The sequence below is a fragment of the Ursus maritimus genome, unplaced genomic scaffold, assembly GCF_017311325.1.
Source record: "Ursus maritimus isolate PB19 unplaced genomic scaffold, ASM1731132v1 scaffold_9, whole genome shotgun sequence".
Classification (NCBI taxonomy): Eukaryota; Metazoa; Chordata; class Mammalia; order Carnivora; family Ursidae; genus Ursus; species Ursus maritimus.
In genome coordinates this window covers 77,404,308-77,426,061 of record NW_024427107.1, presented here as the reverse complement: position 1 = coordinate 77,426,061, position 21,754 = coordinate 77,404,308, and the positions used below count along the sequence as shown (strand labels likewise).

General features: G+C 49.4%; 1 protein-coding gene and 1 long non-coding RNA gene across 2 annotated transcripts; one reads left to right on the top strand and one right to left on the bottom strand.

Moving 5' to 3' along the window:
* Positions 1-6,258: 6,258 nt before the first annotated feature.
* On the bottom strand, positions 6,259-9,626 carry CHRAC1 (chromatin accessibility complex subunit 1). Its single transcript, XM_040626156.1, has 3 exons — positions 9,407-9,626; positions 7,632-7,758; positions 6,259-6,956 (listed from the first exon to the last, which is right to left on the bottom strand). Exons 1-3 carry the CDS (start codon positions 9,551-9,553, stop codon positions 6,835-6,837), a joined length of 396 nt encoding a protein of 131 aa, XP_040482090.1. The 5' UTR covers positions 9,554-9,626; the 3' UTR covers positions 6,259-6,834.
* Positions 8,720-19,494, top strand: LOC121101751. The gene is made up of 2 exons (XR_005833788.1): positions 8,720-9,058; positions 19,042-19,494. It is a non-coding gene; the product is annotated as an uncharacterized LOC121101751 (long non-coding RNA).
* The last annotated feature ends 2,260 nt before the right edge of the window (positions 19,495-21,754 follow it).

Below are 21,754 nucleotides of genomic sequence, written 5' to 3'. Positions count from 1 at the left end.
CGCTCGCTCTTCATCTGTGCCAAGGAAGGGGCAGCCACAGACCGCTCTCGCGCACTCCCGTGTGGCTTGTTTGGCAGCCCGCGTCCCCCTCCTCCTCTGGCGGACTGTGTACCGTTGGTTTCCCCGCGCAGCCGGTGGACTGTTCTCCACCCACCTCTCCTGGGGGAGGTGCTGGCGCCCGCGGGCGGCCGCCTGGAGAGGGGACAGGCCCGCGCTCAGCAGCAGGCCCGGGCTTGCCAGGAGTTAGGCAAGCTTTCTGGCAGGTGAGAAACTAAGATAGGAGATCGATGACTTCCCATGCTTTTATATTTGGCAGTTTACAATTCTAGACTTTTCCTACTATGGTGATCTTTTTTAACTTAATTCTTTGGAGGTAACATAATATTTTGGAGTCTTAAGAATTTGATTTTATACCAATAAAAAATAAAAAGTAGGGCTCTTTCCTGTAGTATATAGTTTTACTATTTTAAAGAGATCTCTGAATTTTACAAGAGAACCAACATTCCTTAGTGGGAGAACTTTGAAAGTTGATTTGGGAGGCTTTTTACTGCAGGATCTCGAAAAAATGGGATGATTCTAGTTCAGTGTTTCCATTGTCAAGCGTCCATCAGGTCAGTACTTCAGCTGTTTCGTAGAGTCGCCCCCCGTGAGTATGCTGCATGTACAGATCGGCATTGTTGCACTTTCTCAGTAGTGATGAGTGCCCCGCGGTCGGCTCACCCGTCAGCATTTTGTTCTTTGACCTAACAAGAGTACTTCGGGGCAGACGATTAAATTTATGTAGGTACCTCAAGAAAAAAAACCTGAATATGCTGCATTTTGTTTCTTTAGCTTTTATATGTAGCATTTTGTTTTGCTCTTATTATTTTGTTTTTAGATCTATGCTTTTTGGAACCCAATAGACCGTTGAAATTTTAAAGTTACCCTTGTCGGGATATAGTATCCTTTGTTTTTGTCTTTTTAACTTCAGTATCTGGTTCAAAGGTTGCCCACCAGTAGAATACTACTTTACCCAAATATACCTGAGAAAAAGGGTACCGTGTGTGCAAGCAGACAATAATGTTCCCAGTCCTTTCCGTTCATGCTGCTTTCTTAATTCTTTTCTCCATGTCATCAAGAGGTTTGGAGAACTTCTTCCTAAGGTCGGACTTAGACATGATGGCATCTTGTTTTCAACACAGACCTCACAGAATTGCCATTGAGTAAGTAGCATGATCCTAAAGGAACTGCTGGCATCAGGCAGCCGGATGGCTCTGGTCTCCAAAGAGCCAGTCGTCGTGTTTCTCCATCCCCAGCACTCACCCTCACCCAACAGATGGGGAGTGGTCTGGATTGACAAAAGATAAACTGGTGAAGAGAGCTAAAGGCTGAGACACTGAGCATCTATTGTCGTGTTTAAGCTTAGCTGGGTCCTTTCGAGTTTGTTTTACAGCTTACTAGGTTAAGTAGTTTGCACTATTTTTGCAATAAATTCATGGAAAACCTAACAGTTACTTGTTTTGTTTCTTACTGTGTGTATATAAACTAATACTAAAAGTTTGGCATAGTGTTTTTTCACCTCCTTACATAACCCTTAACATGCACAGAATGCTGTAAATCTGATAAAATATGTGAATGATATTTTATAAAGTTATTTTGTATGGTGTCAATTTTGTTTTGCCTCATAGTATGTCAGCAAAAAATAAAATAAAATTCCTCATATTTACAGCTGCCTCTCCCAAAGATCTTCAATTACTTGCAGATTTATTTGGGCACTTCCTTCTGCACAGGTTACGATGCCAGGTCTCCGAGGTGGCAGCCTGCCTTCCATGATGGATGTCTAGAGGCCTAGTCTGCAAGTATTGGGCCTATTCCTTGAACAGTGTATTCAGAAGAGTTGGGCATTACTCCCTAAGAATTCAGGTTTAGGGATGAAAACCACGGGAATGAATTGGAAAAATAAAAGTGGTAGGAGGAGTGGGGTGTTTCTACTCTAGCAGCCACGAGAGGAGGAAGTAAGAAGCCGTTTAACTAAGCCCCAGTCAAGTGTGAGCCCTGAGGTCCATGTTGTGTGGGAGAAATCCGCGCTGACCACATCCAGGGTTCGCATCCTGCTGGGTCACGACTCCCTCTGCCTACGTGTACTGCTACCGCTCTGCAGTCCCTGGTGGCCTTAGTCTGGGCTGTTCATGACTTCCACTGTATGCACCGTGGAGAGTATGTGCTGTTGGGAAAGGAGGGCTGGACTTAAGGAAGCCAAATAATGGCTGAAAATCCTAGGAAGCATGGATATTGTCGCTAAAGCAGCCCAACACTTCATTTTTGCTGAAGGCTATTTTCTAAATTTTAAGAATATGTATTAACTATAGAGAATGTGACAATTCAGATGAACATGAAGATGAAGCTTTATTTATAATCACAACACTGATAGGTAATTATTCTTAAAACTTCTGGTATATTTTGTTCTAGTCTTTTGTTTTTTCTAACAAAATCAAAATGAAGTTCTTCCCACCCCACCCCTCGCCTAAGATATCCAGGACCCTGTACTTCTCACTTACTTAGTATCTGAAACCAGATAGCACCTCTGTGACATGGCCCTGGGACATGCTGGCTGAAACTGGAAGAGAAGAAAGTGATGAGAAATCTATCATCTCTTTACTTAATACATATGGGCTAATGTGATATTCTTGCTATTTAATTAAACTGTATGATGGTGGGGGGCCTGGGTGGCTTGGTCGGTTGGGCGTCTGACTGTTGGTTTCAGCTCAGGTCATGCTCTCAGGGTGCTTAGATTGAGCCCTAAGACGGGCTCCTCGCTCAGCTGGGAGTATGCTTGAGTTCCTCTCTCCCTCTGGCCCTCCCCCTGCTCATGCTCTCTAAAGTAAATAAATCTTTAAAAAAAAAAAAAAAAGACAAACTGTATGATGGTGTTACATGAATTAGGAAAACACTTAAGAGAAAGCTGCTTGATTAGAGAATATTTTTGTTCTCTAGAGGATGAGGAGCCCGTACCAGGAGGAATGGAAGGTTAAACATAGGATAACTATAGGATACAAAGTAGAGTAAGATCAGTGTGAAGGGTCTTGAATGCCAAGTTAAGAATGTACCCCACATGGGGCGCCTGGGGGGCTCAGTTGGTTAAGCACCTACCTTTGGCTCAGGTCATGGTCCCAGGGTACTGGGGATCCAGCCCCGCATTGGGCTCCCTGCTCAATGGGGAGCTTGCTTCTCCCTTTCCCTCTGCCTGCAGCTCCCTATGCCTGTTGTTCTCTCTCCGTCAAATAATAAAAAAATCTTTTTTAAAAAAATGTACCCCACATGGAGTGGGGAGAACGTGTCCTTTTTTAAGCTGCACGGTCCAGTGAAGAAGGTAGTCTGCGATTTGAATCCCAGTTCCACCACTGCCTAGGTGTGTCCTGGACTAATTCCTTAGCCTGAGCTTCCATCCCCTTCTTTTAAAACACGGACACTTTACAAGTTGATGGGAGGATTAAATGAAAAGGTACACAATATTAAAAGAGGTGTGGCCCCCAGTAGCCACTTAAGTAATCAGCTATTTTTTAACATTTCTGACTAGGGAAGATGAATCTTCAAAAACTGCTTTGGTAACCTGATACCAGTGCAGAAGAGGCAGGAGGCTCTGGAGATGATGAGTACACGGGTTAGCCAGCTACTGTAACAGACAGGCGTGTGGCGCAAGGAGGATCCAAGAAGGAGGGGAGCTCCCTAAATAACTGGATCTGGAGTGCTTAGGAAAGGGTAAGAATGTTTCAGCTGGTTAGACACAAAATACAGTATTTTTTCCTGGGGATTTCTAAAACAGCAACATGTTACTAGAGGCACAGATACTAGGGCCATGCATGGAATTTAAAAAGATAAGATTTTTTAAAAAGATAATTGTTTAAACAAAAACAATAAAAATTAAATAAAAAGATACACAGGGGCACCTGGTGGCTCAGTTGGCTGAGTGTCCAACTCTTGATCTCAGCTCAGGTCTTGATCTCAAGGTTGAAGTTCAAGCCCCATACTGGGCTCAAAGGAAAAAAAAAGATAAATGGATCTTTGTGACTTTGGGTTTGATGACAAGTTTTTAGATGTAAGAAAAGCATGATCCCCAGAGAAAAACACTGATATACTGGACACTTAAGAACTTCTCAAAGAGAAGTAATAATTTCTGCTCTTTGAAAGATGCTGTCAAGAGAAGGAAAAGAGAAGCTAAAAACTGGGAGAAAATATTTGCAAATCCCATAATCCACCAAAGGGACTGTATTCAGAATACATAAAATTCTCAAAATTCAACAAAAAGAAAACCCGATAAAAAGATGGGCAAAAGATCTGGACACTTTACCAAAGAAAATATGGTAACTAAGCAAATAAAAAGATGCTCTACATCTGTCATTACAGAAATGCAAATTAAAGCCTACACCCATGAAAATGGCTAAAATTAAAAAAAAAAAAATACCAAGTTTTGCAGAGGCTGCAGAGCAACTGAAACTCGTATTTACTGCTGGTGGGAATGCAAAACTGAACAGCCACTTCCGAAGTCTGGCGGTTTCTTATGAACTTAAATACACAATTCCACTCCTAAGTTTATACGCAAGTGCGTTCACTCAAGCGGACATCCCATGTTCACATGAAACCTGTACACAAATGTTTCTAGGGCTTTATTTGTAATCATCAACACTGGAAACAATCCAAATTGGGAGTTACCTGTTCACCTGGGGTACAGAGAAACACACTACTATATACATGGGAGTCTGTTCAGCAGAAGGAGGGGGACCTGCAGAACCGGGAGTCTCCTGTGCGTTACGCGTCACCCGAACGAAGCTGGATGCAGAGGCTCTGTGCTACAGAGCTCCATTTGTGTGACATGGGAAAGGCAGGTCGGCAAACCACGGTTTGTGAGCCAAAGCCAGCCCACTGCATTTCTCTACGGCTTATAAGCTAAAGAATGGCTTTTACATTTTAAATGTTTCAAGAAGATCAAAAGAATATTTCATGACCCGTGAAAATGAGAGGATTCAAATTTCAGTGCCCAGAAATGAAGTTTCACTGAAAAACAGCCATGTTCATTCCTTTCTGTATCACCTACGGCGGCTTTGCTATTGCAAGGGCACAGTTCAACAACTGTGACAGGTTACGGAGCCCACAAATCTTGGAATGTGTTCTATGTGGCCCTTTCCAGAAGTTTGTGAACTTCTACATGAGTAAAGAATAGCTCACTGGTTGCCAAGGTAAAAGGCTGAAATGAATTTGACCAGTAGGGAATTTGGGGGGAGGCGATATAACTGTTTAATCTTCTGGTCATTATACAACTCTGCATTTGTCAAAGCTCAAAACTGTATATCGAAACGTGGATTTTTGGGGGGTGCCTGGGTGGCTCAGTTGGTTGCACAACTGTCTTCGGCTCAGGTCATGATCCCAAGGTTGTGGGATCAAGCCTTGCATTGGGCTCCCTGCTCAGCAGGGGAGTCTGCTTCTCCCCCTCCCCCTGCTCATGCTCTTTCACTCACTCTCTTTCAAATAAATGAAAAAAATATTTAAAAACAAAAACAAAAAATGTAGATTTCTTAAAAATTTAAAATTTTAAAAACAAGAGGAACAGAAACAACAGTAGTTGCCTGGGGATAAGGGAAGGGACTCCAAGGTACAGCGGAATATTTGGGGTGATGGAACTGTCCCATATATTGATACTTACATAACCAACAGATCAGACATTAAAGGATGATTTTCCTAGATGTAAACTATAACTCAATTTTTTAAAAAAGTAAAGAGACAAGAGCCAAAAATTTACTCCATGTGGAAAAAAAAAATAGGGTTTATAGTTTTCTCTTGTGAACAATAAAAACAATTACTTTGTAAAGAAAGGAATAGTAAAATGAGAGATCTTTGTTTCTTTTCTTTTTTTTTTTTTAAAGATTTTACTTATTTACTTGAGAGAGAGCAGGGGCAGAAGGAGAGGGGGAGGGAGAAGCAGACTCCCAGCTGAGCAGGGAGCCCAACAAGGGACTCGATCCCAGGACCCCAGGATCATGACCTGAGCTGAAGGCAGACGCTTAACCCACTGAGCCACCCAGGCACCCTGAGAGATTTTCAATATACAAAATGTTTTAAAATGTTTTTACGAAAAATATGCTTATGCAAAGGCAGTATTTCTTCTTGTATTTAATTGACTTGAGATTTTTCCCCCCTCTGGGAGTGTTAGAAATGCTTCTTTTTAAATTTTGCAAAAGTCTCAGGTAGTAAGCAAGACATTAGAACAACAGAGAGCTCTAAAACTAGTTCCACAAAGCATTTACTAAAAAACTACATAAAGCTTCTAATAAAGAAATTTATTTCTTTACAGTTAATAAAATTGCAGTATTTAGACAAATCTTCAAATTTTCAAATGTAACATACTACCCATAAACTATATATTTAGCTCAAACTACATCCAGTTGTTTACAAGAACTAATTTCCAAATATACATCTATGAATTTACACAACTGGTGTTTAGAAGCTCTTCAAAATCTATCTGTAAATTAAAATTGAAGCAAAATTGTCTGTCTCTACAGCTTACAGCTGTGGATCAATGGTCAGGGCCTGACTGTACAGGCAGCTCTCCTGGTGTCCCCGTGCCCCTGAACTGCAGCGTGGGCCCCTCAGAGAGAGGCTGCTGTCTGGGTCACTTTCCTTCTGGCCATTTATGGTATGGGCACATCAGGTGTTCTATCTCAGCCAGGAAGGAATCCAATGTACTTGAAGTCTCTGAAAAGTGAGGAGTCTAAAGTCACAGTGTTGTGCTTACTTCCAAGCAATGCTGCTAATCCAGGAGGGTCCTCAGCAGGCTGATTTCTAAAGCACTTCCTGTTTGGTCTAGGATTCTGCTTCGTCCCCGTCACTCCCATCATCGCTGTCATTCTCCTCCTCGTCCTCGTCCCTCTTCTCTTTAAGCATTTTCAGATATTTACTAGCTAAAATCTTCTTTGGTAATATATCTTAAAAATATAAAGCTAACGTCAGCAATTGGTTTTGGCAGACCATGAACACAGCAATGAAAATTTCATAACGTGCTAGTTCTGCTTTGAACTCTAGAATAGTTTCCAAAACAAGACACAATTCTGACCAAGCTTCTGGGCGAAACAGCAGGAAACTAGCACTGCCTCCTGACTAATGCTAAAGACCTGTTTCCACTCCACGGACTGCAAATCATGTGCTCCTCTATGTGCCGGTGTTGACTGAGCAGGTCTGCTCAACCTACCTGAGACGAGCCGGCTGGCTCTTTCTAGCTGTGGCCCACACAGCTTGTCCACAACAACCGCCATTAGCTTCTCTGTGTCTAGGACCATGCAGACCAGCCCAGAGTTTTCCCTTCGATGGTAAGGAGTCTGGGGGGTGGGGCTGCCGGGTTCACCCAGCCACTGAGCCAGCCAAACATCCTTGTGCAGGTTGTTGACTTCGTTATCATTCTAGGTGAACCACACTACGAACACACTCTGAGAAAACTAAAAATGTCTTCCTGTATCAGGTCATGGTAAACTTTGGCACTCGGAGAAAGCAGCAAAAAAAAAAAGAGTCTATTTCAGTGAAAGCGGGGGGGGGGGGGGGGGGGTGAGGGAAAAAAAGCTGTAAACCATGCATGTTTTAACCAGAATGTTTCAAAGGCTGAGTACCTGCAAGAAACTGAAAAGTTTCTGATTCCTCTGCAGTATTTGATAAATCACTGTAAGTGAGTGCTTTCCTTTCTTTTCCACTGCCATGTCTGTAGGAATAGGTGGCCAGATATTGAACAAAGAGTTCCTAAAACAAAATGAAAAAGTAAAATGAAAGGTATGCTTTGAAAACTTACCACAGAACTTAATTTTTTAAATCACGTTAGGTTTAAATGACTTGACTGCAGACTATTGTGGTTTCTCAAATTACAGGAAATCAGTGGGGAAAGGAGAAACAGGTTAGAAAGAAAACAAAGCTGTATCGATGTTGGTGGGGAAGCAGGCACTTCCCTAAAGTTATTTTAGATTTCTAACATAGGGAAGATATTTCAAGGTAATTCAACAATGGACTATAAATGTTTAAAAACTATTGTTTTTTTTTTAAAGGCGCAAAAGACCATTCAAAAATTCTACTTGAATCAGGAACACATTTTCAGTCTTCTATTTAAATACACTGTGTCTAAGGTGGGTTGCCTACAAGGGTCAACAACCTGAAGCTGAACACTGACCACCTTTCCCATTTTGGCCAAACACCTTCCCTGAAGCAACAACCTGAGCTGAGCCTCTTCCTCGCTGTTTTTAACTTTAACTTCCTCTAGTTTGGTTAGTACAGAATTAAAGTGCCTGCCTATGCCTTACGTCCTTATCCTCGAAGAATGAATCTGCACAGGGAAACCTAAACGTCCCAAGGCCACATGCTCCAAGGGGCTCTAAATACATGGGTGATGGGCATGAAGGAGGGTACTTGATGTAAGGAGCACTGGGTATGATATGCAACTGATGAAGCGCTAAAGTCTACCCTTAAAGTAAAAAAAAAATAAAGAAAACACGACTCTGGGCTGAAAGAGGCAAGAACCCGGTCCACCCTACCGCAGGGACATCGCACTGAAACCCCAGCGGTGGAGGGCAGAGTCGAAGGGCAGTTTACGCGGTTACGACTGCAGCTTAAAGACGGCCCAGTGCAGTAACGGAAGGGTTGTGGCCTCCCACTATCACGACCCAATCAAACCGGACAGCTCTGTACTGTGCACCGAGGAGGGCGCACGTACCAAAGGCTATAAAACTAACGTCACTTTTAGCCAGGGGACGCCCCGACCGGCTGCGGGGAGGGGTGCGCGAGTGGCGGGGTCGGGCGGTTCCCCCCGAAGCCCTCTCACTGAACCCTGAGCTGCTGGAAACAAGCCAAAAGCAAGGGAAGGGAAGGCTGCGGTGCCCGGGGTTTGGTGACGCGCGTGGAGGAGACGCCGCACGAGACCGGCGTCAGCCCGCAGCAGACCGCGCGTCGCGCGAGGGAGGGCGGGAACGGCGCGGTGGGCGGGACGGAGGGCGCGCAGGGGAAGACGGGAGCTGCGGGTGGCGAGCGCGACACAGCAAGGAGACACAAGTGGGTAGGCGAAAGGCGCGAGAAGGCGGACGGGAGCGGCGCGGTGGGAGGAGCGGAGGGCGCGCAAGGGAGGACGGGAGCCGCGCGCGCAGCGAGGAAAGACGAGTGGGTGGGCAAAAGCCGCGCGAGGGAAGACGGGAGCGGCGCGGCGGGCGGGGCGGCGGGCGCGCGCCGTGAGGGAGGGTACGGGGGCGAGTCGCGGAGGGCGCGCGCACCGCGAGCCCGCGAGGGGGAGCCGGCGGCGCGCTGGCCGAGCGGGGGCACGGGCGGCGCGGCGGAGCTCGGTGGGCGGGGCGCGACGGTTCCGGGCGGCCCCCTTGCCCTTCCGTCCTCCCCGCGCGGTCCGCCTCACCGTGGCCTTGGCCGTGAGCACCAGCGCCTCCTGGTTGATGCTGGACACCTCGGGGGAGCTCTTCATGATGACCCGGATGCGGGACAGGGGCAGCGACACGAGCCGCGGCTCTCCACACTTGTCTCTGCCCGCGACCGCGTCCGCCATCTTCGCGCCCCGCCCCGCGGCGGCCGCCGGACCCGCCGCGAGGCAGGCGGCCTGCAGGCCTGGAGGGTGCGGGAGCGGTGTCCCGCTGCCCCGTGGGAGTTGTAGTGTCAGGGAGGAGCGGCCGCGGAAGCGGGCGGCCGCCCTTCCGGGGCCGGACTACAAGCCCCGAGATGCCGCGCGCCGAAGGGCGGCCAGCGGGGCGGTGCTGCCGAGGGCCGCGAGCGGGGCTTCCCGCCTGGCTCCTGCGCCGTGCGGGAGCGGGGATGCGGTGGCGCGCGCACACTCCCGGAGCCGGCGCTGCGAAGGGGAGAGGGAGGAAGCGGTCCCGCGTGCAGGGAGGGCCCTGCTAGTGGCAGAGAATATGCGGAAGGGGTGCTCAGAGATACGGGGGAACGGGTATTGTCAGCCAGAGTGGTTGGGCGGAAGGCACCGAGAAAGCACTGTCCCGCGAGAGGGAACCACACCGGCACAGGCCCCAAGGCTAGAGCCGCTCAGGGAAGCTCGAGGGGACCGCTCTGTGGAACCCCGTGTGCTGCAGGAGGACAGAGGGAGTCGTGGCCTAGGTCCTGCTGGTTTTTCTTCTAAGAAAAGAGGGAAGAGGGGTGAATGGATCCCTCTGGCTGCTGACTGTGAACAGTCCAGGGGGTAGTTGAAAGGGTGGAAACAGACCAGGTAGAAGGTGATTGGAAGTCGTGAATAAGATGCCAGTGTGCTAGGGGCGTCTGGGTGGCTCGGTTAAGCATCCTCAGTTCAGCTCAGGTCTTGATCTCAGGGTCGTGAGTTCCAGCCCTGCGTAAAAATGCCCCTACTTAAAAGGAAAACAAAAACAGATGCAGTGTGGCTAAGGTGAAATGAGCTAGAAAAAAGAAGAGTAGGAGACAGGGCTTTGTAAATCCTGGAATTCTTCCCAAATGAATCTGGAAGCCCTGGGAAGAGTAAGGAGATACACTAAAGTTTTACCAGGAGTACTCTAGGTGCTGTGTGTGAATGAACTGGGAGGGGGGGGCAGGAATGGAGGCAGACAGCACGGTGAGGAGGCTGGGCCAGAGATGATGGTGGGTTAGGCCAGAGTGAGATGGAAAGGAGTAGGGTTGGGGATCTCATTTGAAGATAGAGCCACCAAGACTTGCCTGTGATGTGGAGTGACTGAAAGGATGGTGGTGCCGTGTACTGAGATGGGGAGCACTGCCCAAGGAGCACGTTCGGCAAGAGGTTTGGTTTGGAGCACCTTAAGTTTTAATTGCACAAACACTAGTCAAACACTAGTGGTGGTGTTGAGCGGAAAACTGAACATTCAAGCCTGGAGTTCGGGCTGGAGCACTTAACTGAGGAAACAGCATTGTCTAGGTGGTAGTTAAAACCGTGGACTTGAATGAATGTATTCAGGAGGAGAGTGTAGATAGAGTGGAAGGATCGAACTCCAGCATTTCAAGGTGGAGGAAAGAAGGAAAATCCAGCAAGGGAGACTGGGAAGAAGTGGCCATTGAATAAAAGGAAAACCAAGAGATTGGGTCTCCATAAAGCCAGTTAAAAGCTCTTCTGAAAGGAGAAACTGCTCCACTGGATGGAAAATGGCTGAGAGGTAGAGTACTGTCCTACCACTCATTAGTAGTGTGACCCCATGCAGAGCGAGTGCAGAACTCCCGTTTCCTCATTTGCAGAGACGGGGATATTCCTGCCTATGTGGGGGTTGTTGGGTATGAAAGTGCCTGGCATATAAAGAGCAAATTCCCCGCCCTGTCAGTGATCCTCCGCCCACCACTACCTCCCTCCCAGGTCAGTGGTGAGCAGCAAAGGGTTAGGAATGAGAAAGCACTTTGTGAACCGCAGATCACTCTCCAGAGGTCTGAGTTACCATGTAAGATTTCAGTGTTCGTGCAGCAAGGTCATCTCACCCCCCAAATCAACTTTGATTTCAAAGTTCGTATAAAAGGAGGTGCCTGGCTAGCACAGGGGTAGAGCATGTGACCTTTGGTCTTGGGGTTGTGAGTTCAAGCCTCACATTGGGCATGGAGCCTACTTAAAAAAAAGTTCATATAAAAAGAATGGGAAATTCAAAGTATATCTTGTTTAACTTTTCTTTTTTTTTTTTTTTAAGATTTTTTATTTATTTATTCGACAGAGATAGAGACAGTCAGCGAGAGAGGGAACACAAGCAGGGGGAGTGGGAGAGGAAGAAGCAGGCTCATAGCGGAGGAGCCTGATGTGGGGCTCGATCCCGTAACGCCAGGATCACGCCCTGAGCCGAAGGCAGACGCTTAACCGCTGTGCCACCCAGGCGCCCCTTGTTTAACTTTTCTGATTTCAGTTCTGTTCATCACCTACGTAATGATTACAAAATATAAAGTGTTTTGTGTACAGCATGTTTGTACACGTTTAGTAAGTTTTGAAAATTACTGCCCTTTGTTCTTCCTGAAGAGGGGACCCAAGACCAGAGATCACAGATGGTCCAGATGATTGGGAGTATTCAGAAAGCTTTCACATCTGCCTTCAGCCATCATGATTCAGTGATTTCAGCACCTGCTGTGCGCTATGTCATTACGAGGGGAAGGCCAAGAGTGCAAGGACGTTGTTGCCTTCACCACTGTCACCGGAGGCTGTGGCCCAAATACATGTTAGGCACTGCTGGGCACAAAGGTACAGCCAGAGAGCCCGACAGCTCTGGTCCCTGCTCTCTCAGAGCTGACTTTCAAGTACAAGGGAAACAGAAGAATAAACAGGAACATCTCCTACAGGAAGTGCTCTGAAGAAACCAGTGTGAGTGTTAGGTAGCCTCTCTGAGAAGTGGTACTCCAGGTCTGGTCTGAAGAAGGGAATAGCCCCGGTGCAGACAGGCTGGGGCAAGATGAGCGTTCCAGCAGGACAGCCTGTGGAAAGGACACCAGAGAAGGAAGGTTCCTCTGGGCAAAATGGAGGAGCTGAAAGGCCAGCATGGCTGGGGCTTCGTGAATGAGGCAGAGCATGCGGGAGATGTGGTCGGCAGGGTAGGTGGGGTCTGCTCAGGCTGGCAAGTAAGAACCATGGCTTCCGTCCTGAGAGCGTTCAGAAGCCATCAGAGTGAAAGGACGAGAACATCCCATGTACGGGCCAGCTGGTTGCAGAGTGATAACTGGCGCCCTGCCTTGAGCAGCGTGGAGGCGGGAGGCACGCCTTCAGCATCTGGGTTCAGCTCTTAGTCACAGGAGCTCCTTTCCTCTGTAAGTGGGAAAGCCCTTGACGTTCCCAAGATGAGCAAGGAGCTGCTCGGCAGACACCCACCACACGGGGCCTCTGGTCCACACAAGGGACAAGCTGTATACTGACGCATTTAAAAGCTTTTCAACGTTTTGTGTCTCTGGCTGGTTACTGTTTTATGTAAGGTTCGCCCTTTCAGCATGTTGGGAAGCAGGATGGGGTAAGATGAAAGAACAGAAAAGGGATCTGGAGAGTGAAGAGAGCCAGAAGAGCTCAAGGAGAAGTGGGGGATGAGAAGCTCAGCTTATGGGACTGGCAGGCGATGTTCACGTCCTTAGCCATGCTGAGGAGTAAGGAAAGGGGCAAAGGGGGAAATCAGAAAAGAGGGAAAGTGCTCGCCATTTTTAAAAGAAGAAGCAGGCTTCAAACTTAAGACAGTAGGAGAATTAAAGAATCTCCTAATCCTTGGGGACGTCCCTGAGTAGGAAAAGCACAAAGAACTCATGTTACTGTCTGTTATTAGCCCATTTTATCCTCACAACATCTCAAGAGGCATGCCCCTCATTGCCTTTTTTTTTTTTTAAGTAAGATCTTTAAGATTTTAAGTAATCTCTACACCCAGTGTGGGGCTTGAACTCACAATCCCAAGATCAAGAGTCACACACCCACTGACTGAGCCAGCCAGGTGCCCCTAATGCCCCTCGATTCTGACGCCTCCGCACAGGCTCACTGTTTCTTGCTGCCACCTGTGTCTGCACCCCAGGGCTCTAGAAGGCAGTTGCCTACGCTTCCCGGAGGCTCCTGCCAGCCGGCTGTGGTTGGGTTCGGCCAGTGGGAGACACAGGTGAGAGATTGCAGCGGAGGGGGAGGAAGCTCTGGCTCGTGGAACACGCCGCAGCCTGGGGACTGCAGGCGGCCACCGTGGACGTCCGCACACAGGTGGCCTTTTGAGCAGCTTCATCCTGAGGTTCTGCTGAGCATCGGCACTCTTGGGAAGTCGCTGCGGCGTCTGGGCTTCGAGCCGGTGGTGGCGCTCCAGGTAGCATCTCCTTCCCCTGCCATTCTGGGGCACCTTCCTCACACCTGCAACTCTTCATCACCCTGCAGACCCCTTCTTGGCATTAAGTCTCTCTGAAATAGCTGAAGGAGTTTGGGCTTTCCTAACTGAACGTTGAAATGTACGTACTTGGTCCTACGAAACCAGCTACACTGGAAACCAAGGGCTGGTCATCTGAATTGATGGTGCTGATACAAAGGTGACCTCACAGGCAGCACGTCCCCTGTGGTGGCCTAGATGGAGTGAGTGCCCACAGAAGGCAAGACGGCCCCAAGTGAGCATCATGGTGGGAATGGAGTCTTGCGGGATAGGCTGGCTTCAGATTGCACTGGAGAGCGTGCAGAAAGAAAACTGAAAGCTTTAGCTCTAAATGTAACTCTCAGGCTGAGCCTGATCAGAGAGCCAGCTCCTGTGGTAGTCCTAAGATTCCTGATCTTTTGTAGCCTCAGAGCTGGTGGGGCTAAAGAACAGACCCACCTTGGATTCTTTCTGATGCATAATTACAACATAAGTTGAACTCACAGCTTCTGCAGGTCTTTTCTGTGACGTTAGACTGTTGATTGGGAAGAGGAGGGCCCTGAGACAGTTGGGAGGATACAAGCATACCTTTAACCCTCATCCCTCTGAACCTCTTTGTTGGTAGAAATAGCCTCTGCTTGTGGACACTACTGTTTGCCTGCTTGAAATCTTATTAATGAGCTTGTTCAGGGTGCATACCTGGCAAGGGGATTGCTGAGTTGTCTCCGGACTGGCCCCGCATTAACTCCAATCCGTAACGAGTCTGGTCCCAGCATGCTCCGAGGGAACAGCCGCAAAGTCCGATTTATGAGACGTTCACACAGTAAAAGAATTGGGGGACATTCATGCATTTTTATCAGCAGAAACTTTGGGAGTGCATGGGGATTGGATTCTGATGGTGTCAGTCCAGGTGGACAGAGCATTATCTTGGATTGGGCTGAATTTTTCAGTAGAGCTCATTCACCCGGGATTCTGGATTCAGTGTGTTAGCACCAACAGCTGGGAATGGCCTGATCTGCTCACTGAGCTAAATTGGTGGGGTGAGATCTGGCATGTCCTGCACTGGTGGTCCTCTCCGTGAAGCACATCCGAGTGCACTGCTCTGACCCGTTCACCAGCTAACCCCACAGATCAAGGGTGGGGTGTCTGGCAGGTCCCAATAGCAGGCACAGCACAGACACTAAGGGGTTTGAAGCAAAACTGTATCTTTTACAAATAACCATTCTCCATTTGAGCAACAGCTTCCAATTTGCAACTAGACACTGGTAGAGGCCGAATGTGGAGGATGAGACCCCAAATGAGTATGTGACCTGAGCTGTGTGCGATGTGGTCCACCAAGCCATGCCCCACTGTGCAGGGGAGGTTGGTGCCTATCACTGTTGAGCAGGGCCCAGGAGCACGAGGAAGGTGCCTGAGCGGGGTGGGGGGGCTCACTCGTCCACAGCGCTTCCTCTCCATCCCCTCTTTGCCCACCCCCCACAACTGTGGTCTCAGAGCTCCTCTGTGGGCAGAAGAGGGAAGACAGACCATGTCAACAACTGCTCCTGCAATAGGGACAGGGTGGGAATGCTGTAGCAGAGCCTGCCCTCGAGCATGCCTGAAAGGTGGAGCTGAAGAGAAGTTCCCCCCGTGGCCCACTAGCCTGGATGGAGAGAAAGCCAGAGGTGCAGGGTCTACACCAGCTCAGGGTAGGAGCTCCAGTCTGACTGGCGGCCCAGGAACACAGAACAATACTGGAGACTTGACAGGAAAGTCTGGGGAAGGGGTTTGTAGATGAACCCCGAGTTGGAGGAGCTGTGAGGGGACGTGTAGCCGTGTGGGTGCTCACCAAAGGGCACCTTCCGCACAGGAGGCCTTTAATAAGTGGCAGGATGCCCCACTTGGACATGCCAGTCGCTCTCTTTCCAGCCACCGGCCTCTGGTGACACCCAGGGCTTGCTTGACGGGACTTTCGTACAAAGTTGGTCATGGCTACATCTGTGGCTGATGCAGCAAAGACGTCCTTCCAGGCACCGGATCTGTCTTTCTGCCTTGTCCTTCTTGGCATGTTGGTTTTAGGCCTTGAGCTTGTTACCTCATGGTTCCAGAATGGCTGCTGCTGTTCCAGAGGTTGTGACTGCATTAGATGGGAACAAGGGAAAAGGGCAGTAGGCCAAAGGCTCTTTGCTGATGAAGTTTCAAGGCTTTGTCTTTTTACTGAGGAGGGGATGATCTCCTTAACAGTCTTTCCCTTAACTCTCCTGTGTCAGAATTGGGTCATTAACTCATCCTGAGAGCAATCAGTGGCCAAAGGGAATACGACAAGTAGGACTGCTTTGAACCAATTAAGAGTTATACCATGGGGCTGTCTTCCTGAGATCAAAGGCTAAGTGATCCCTACTGAAAAATTAGGGGGCGTGGAAGGTGAGTTTTAAGGCAGGGATTTGTTGTAGGTTAGATGATAACTAGTATCTGCCGAAGTTGCCAACAGTTAAAGTTTTAGAGATTTCACTTACAAATCTAACTTAAAGAGTGGGAAGGCAAGTTCGGCTGTCTTCATAGGAGTCCTGTGCCCTAGGCTTTGCCACAGGCCCCGCCTCCCCCATCACCGGCTTCACCCACCCCCACCAGCTGGGCCCCTGACTCTGAAGCTGTTTCAGAATGACTGGTTTGGATCACTGCTGTGTCCTCCCACTAGCCCAGCACAGTGCCTGGTGTGTGTACAGTGTAAAGATGGTGGGGTGGGGGGAAGGAAGGAGCCCAGCCGGTAACCCAGGCTACGCTGCGTGAGTGGAGTGGCTACGGCTTTGCTCTCGGAAAGACTTCGGTCTGAATCTCACCTCTGCTATTACTGGCTGCGGATTCTCAGCTTCCTCGTCTGTGAAATAAGGATCATAGCATCTGCTCCCAGCCTCACTAAGAAGCTAATGTGAGTGCGTGGATAGAAAGCCTCAGGCAGAAAACCACAAGTTCCTTGTTCCTTCCCCAAGAAGGAAGACTAAGCTCGGCTGAAATGAATTTGGGATGGAATTAGGAAAGAGGATCTCTAAGAGCTGAGCGCACATCTTCTTAGCTTTGGACGGCTAGAAGTGCTTAATAAATATTTGATAATGATAATAATGATCATTTCACTTGGTAGAATATAATTATACAAATTGTAAAAATATAATTATACCAGGCTGTCATTACAGATAATGGCTTGAATACAGGGATAATGAGGGGCAAACCAGAGCCCACCATCGTGATGGCTGCCAACAGGCTGTGGCTGGCAGTGCTGCTGCAGACCTTCATGGGGGAGGGGGGGGCCGGGGGATGGTCCGGGCCCAGGGGAGGACTTGCTGGGAGCCGGACAGTACAGAGCCTGCTGGACCAGGGTGGGATAGTGGGAAGTCACTGGAGAGTTTTCAGCATGAAAGTGACAAGAACTGATGTATGATTTAAAAAAAAAAAAATTTTTTTTTTGTCATGGTGAAATATCACAATATAAAATTTACTGTTGAAGCCATTTTTAAGTGTCAGTTCAGTGGCATTAAGTGCATTCACATGAACTGCTTCGTCTTCCCCAACTGAAACTCCTTACCTTCTAAACGCTGATTCCCCACTCCCAGCCCCGCACCCACCATTCTGCTTTGTCCCTATAAAATATTTCCCCCACTGCGTGGTCTTGGCACCCTTGTGGAAAATCACTTGACCGTACATACGAGGGTTGATTTCTGGGCTCCGTTCTAGTCCATTGGTCTCTGTGTCTGTCTGTCCCAGTGCCCCACTGTGGGCATCACGGCAACTTTGTAGTGAGTGTTGAAACGAGGGGCAGTGTCTCCAACTTTGTTCTTCTAAGAAGTGTTTTGACTATTCAGAGTCCCTGGAGATGCCATATGAATTTTAGGATGCATTTTTCTATCTCTGCAGAAAATGTTGTTGGCCAATATGATTTTAACTTGGGGTGTGGTGAGACGGAAGCAGGAGATCAGCTAGGAGGCAGTTCAGGCAAGAAATGATGGTGCTTCTGAATGTCTAGGTGGTGTTAGGTATTGAGCAACCTGGAGGGATTTGGGGAGGGTTGGGATGGCATTTAGGGCCAAGTTGGAGGTGGGTGAGGAAGAAAAGAGGAATCCAGAATGAGTCCTCATTTGGAGGTTGGAGGAAATGGTGGTGCCCATTTCTGGGATGGTAAGAATGGACAAGGGGTGTCGAGAGATCCTTTGAGACATGGGAAGTCCAAGACGGCTGGGAGACCAGCAGGAGGAAGAGAGGTCGGCAGCACCATCGACACCCAAGCGTGGGGGGCAGGGGTGACTGCAGAGCTGGGGAGAGACAGCACCAGATGGGCGGAGCCCTGAGACTGGTAGGGTGACGGAGGAAGAAGAGTAGTTGGAGAAGGTCTGAGGAGCCAGCCCGCCAGGTCACGCCACACTTGGGGCCAGGGGGAGGAGGAGGCAGCGAAGGTGGCCATAAGCTCCTGGGGAGATTATCCCTGAGCGTGGGGAAAAAAATCACAATGAACCCAGAGTCTTCACGACTATGTGCATCCCAGACTGAAGCAGTGAGGTGTCTGGCATTTGAGTAGGCAGTGGACCATCTGGGCGTCATGCTCACTAACCTTGGGGGTTGGGAACTCCCAGCCCCCCATGCAGCCCACTTCCGGCCCACCCACTCTTCACCAGGCCCGCTGGATGTCCCTTCTTTTCGCTGGCTCGCTTGTCTCCTCCCTGCAGGTGTCCCTAACCACCTCCCCTGGGCTGGCCCTTGTCTATGCAGCTGGGGCCCCAGCAACCTGAAGATGGGAATGTCTCTTACCTGTCTTTGTTTTCCCATTGTACACTATGGAGCCCGGCACGTGGATCTCTGGATAGAGAGCAAGTGACATCTAAAAATGATGTGTTCATTTATGTTCTTGTTTCTGCACCCCGGCCATGTAGTATTTGTGTCATTGTTAAAAATAACAAAAGATTTCAAAAACACCCAGGGCAGTGGAAGTGGAAGAAACGCTGGTCTGGAAATAATAACAAATAACAGAAGCTAAGAGCTCGCGCCTGCACTCCTTCAAGGCGGTCGGGCCCCTGGTGGGCAGCCCGGCCAGGAGCTGGGGACACAGCCTCTGCAAGACCGGGCGGGGGGCAGTGGCGCCCGTGTGACAGAAAGCGTGCGGCTACGCAGCTTCCACACCCCGCTGCTGGTAGACCTGCGTGGCACCAATGCTTGCGAAAACAGGGTGGCAGTTCTTAAAATGTTAAACGCAGTCTTCTGTGTGACCCAGCAGCTCCGCTCCCAATATTCAGCCAAAGAAGCAAATGCTTATGTCCACATGGAAGCTTGCCCCTGAGCGTTCAGATTGGCTTCAATCGGAGAGGCCACGGATGGAAACAACCCATATGCCCACGAACAGATGGACTGGTAACCGAATTATGGCACGTCCGTGGGATGGACCTCGCCAGAAGAAACTGCCCATACAGCAACCTGGACGAGTCTTGGAAGCATTACGCTAAACAGAACAAGCCAGACATGCAACAGTACACGACTCCATTTATGGGGAATTCCAGCTCAGGCCAAGCCCATTTACAGCGACAGAGAACAGATCTTCGGTGGCTTGCCACAGTGGGGACGGAGCTGGCCACGGGGCGTGGGGGGAAATGCTCTGTGTCCTGCTTGTGATGGGTGCTTACAAGGCCGAGGATGTGTGTCAAAACTCATTAAAGTATACGCTTCAGATGAATGCCTTTTATTGTATGAAGTTATGTCATGATGAAGTCGATTTGAGGAAAAGAAAAGGCACCGTCCTTGCTCTTGTGGGGCCAGTGGGTGAGAGATGTAATTCAGGTAGGGACAGACAGGGCCCCACAGACTGTGGGAAGGGTCCTGCAGGAAACGTGCAGGGGCTGGGGAGGCACCTGGCGAGGAGGCCCCGAGGGCAGAGGGAGTCCAGAGGAGTGGAAGACCAGCACCAGCACTGCCTGGGGGAGGGGAGGGGAGCTGCACAGTGTTGGTGAAATCTGACCTGGGACTTATCATCATCACCACAAATCATTTTTTTCTGATTACCAAAGCAGCACTTCCGGAGGACAGAGAAAAATGAGAGAAAGCAGACATGTACAAGGAGGATGAGGAAACACCCCATCCTGGGGTGTGCCCCTCCAGACCTGGCTTACAGAGTTCACAGCCACGTGGAGAGGGAAGGGCACCCCTGGCCGAAGGAACAGCCCACACAAAGGTGGGGGGACTGGAGAAGTAAGCTCCATTAGGTTGATTAAACTGAGGATCGTGTCACCTAATGCCATCTGAGCGACAGCTTTGGGGAGAAAGACCCCCGTTACAGCGTGGCTGCAGCTGCAAAGGGAGAGAGGCCAGGACCCGAATTCCTGATGATGTGGGGAGGTGGGGGAGGAGATGGGGAGGGGTGCAGGACCCAGCTCTCGTGTAGGAATTGTACCATTGTCCCTGTGGGTCCATGCCCTCCGGCTTACAGAATTTAGCTCTTGATGCACAAACCACCAAACTCTTCATTCCACCCATCAGTGATTAGATTTAGAAATAACTGGCGGGAATCAGGCCCCCCAGGCATTCATGTGTGGCCCACATGGCCATATTCCTCTCCCAGTGGTGCCTGCAAAATGTCTCCTAGTCACTAACACCCCTGTTGTCTTTCCTGCTGCTGCCCATTACAGTGAATCCCTTTTTGTGTTTCTAATCAGAACCTGGCACTTGCCTGGGTCTGGGTTAATGGCAGGCTGGAAACCAGAAGTGGCTTGGGAGGGGAAGGTCTGGGGCCCGGGAGGTGGGAGCCTGGGATCTGTCCACCCTCCCACCCCATCCCAAGGGTGGAGGGCGCTGTGGTTCTCCAGTGAGATTTGTACAGAGCTTGCACTTCACATGCACACACACGCACATGCACTCACACACGTCCGCCTCCACACCTGGGAACTGAACTCAGCCCAGGCTGGAGATGTTTGCAAAGCACGCACTCTGAGAGCCAGGAACCTGCTCCCGGGTCTGGAGGCCTCTCAGCGCAGCATCGTCAGGCCACTCCTGCTCCTCCTGGCCCTGGCCAGCCCTGCCTCCACTGACCCCGCCAGTGACATCCTGAGCTCTCTGTGTCACTGTGGCTCGTCTGGGTGTTTGGTTCATTACTCTCTAGCTGGGATTTGCTGGTCTGTGTGGCGGCAGGCAGGTAGTTTTGGCTCTCTGGGCTCCCCCTTCCCAGCAGTAGAGCAAGACCAGCTACGAGGTACCTGGGGTGGGGAGCCAGCAAGCCAGCATGAGAAGGCGCCCACCCAGCACCTGGCACAGAGCATGCAATAGATACATGTCTATCCATTTACGAATTTTGTGCTGTGAGAGAGCAGCTCTCTGCTTCGTGTCCTGGGTTTACACCGTTTGAACCAGAGTACTTATTAACAAATGCCCACTTCCCTCTAAAGTGTCCTGGCTTGGGTGACAAATGATGTTACCCTCTCATGAGCCAACCATCTCTACCCTTTCTCATCTAGGAAGGAAAAAGGAGCTATTTGAGTGTGTGTTCTAAGTCATTTTGAAGCCTGGGGATCTGGGAGTGAGCCAGCACCCCGGGTAGCAGATGAGTAAGAGGAGACCCCGGCCAAGGCCACCCAGATTCCAGATAGGACTCGTGTCTAGATCTGTTTGCCTAGAATGCATGCAGGTTAAGTTTACCTTTCTTTATGACAAGGTGTTTAGCTGTTAGAGGAATTCTTGCTTTACATGTTTTTTCTCTTTTTTCTTTTTGTAAACAGCTCTCTCTGGGGAGTCCTGTCCCTTAATTTCAAGCAACAAATCAATGCTCCAGTTAATACAGCTACCGCATTTAGGAGAAGCCCATCGGGAGCGAGAGGGCAGGGTCACCCGCTTAGAGTCCCCAGGGTGGGGGGGGCATCTTGGTTCCCAGAGACTGTGTCCTCAGGTCTCTCCTTCTTCCAGAATGGTTCAAAAGACGCTTGAGTCCCTGGCCTGGGGCGTAGAAG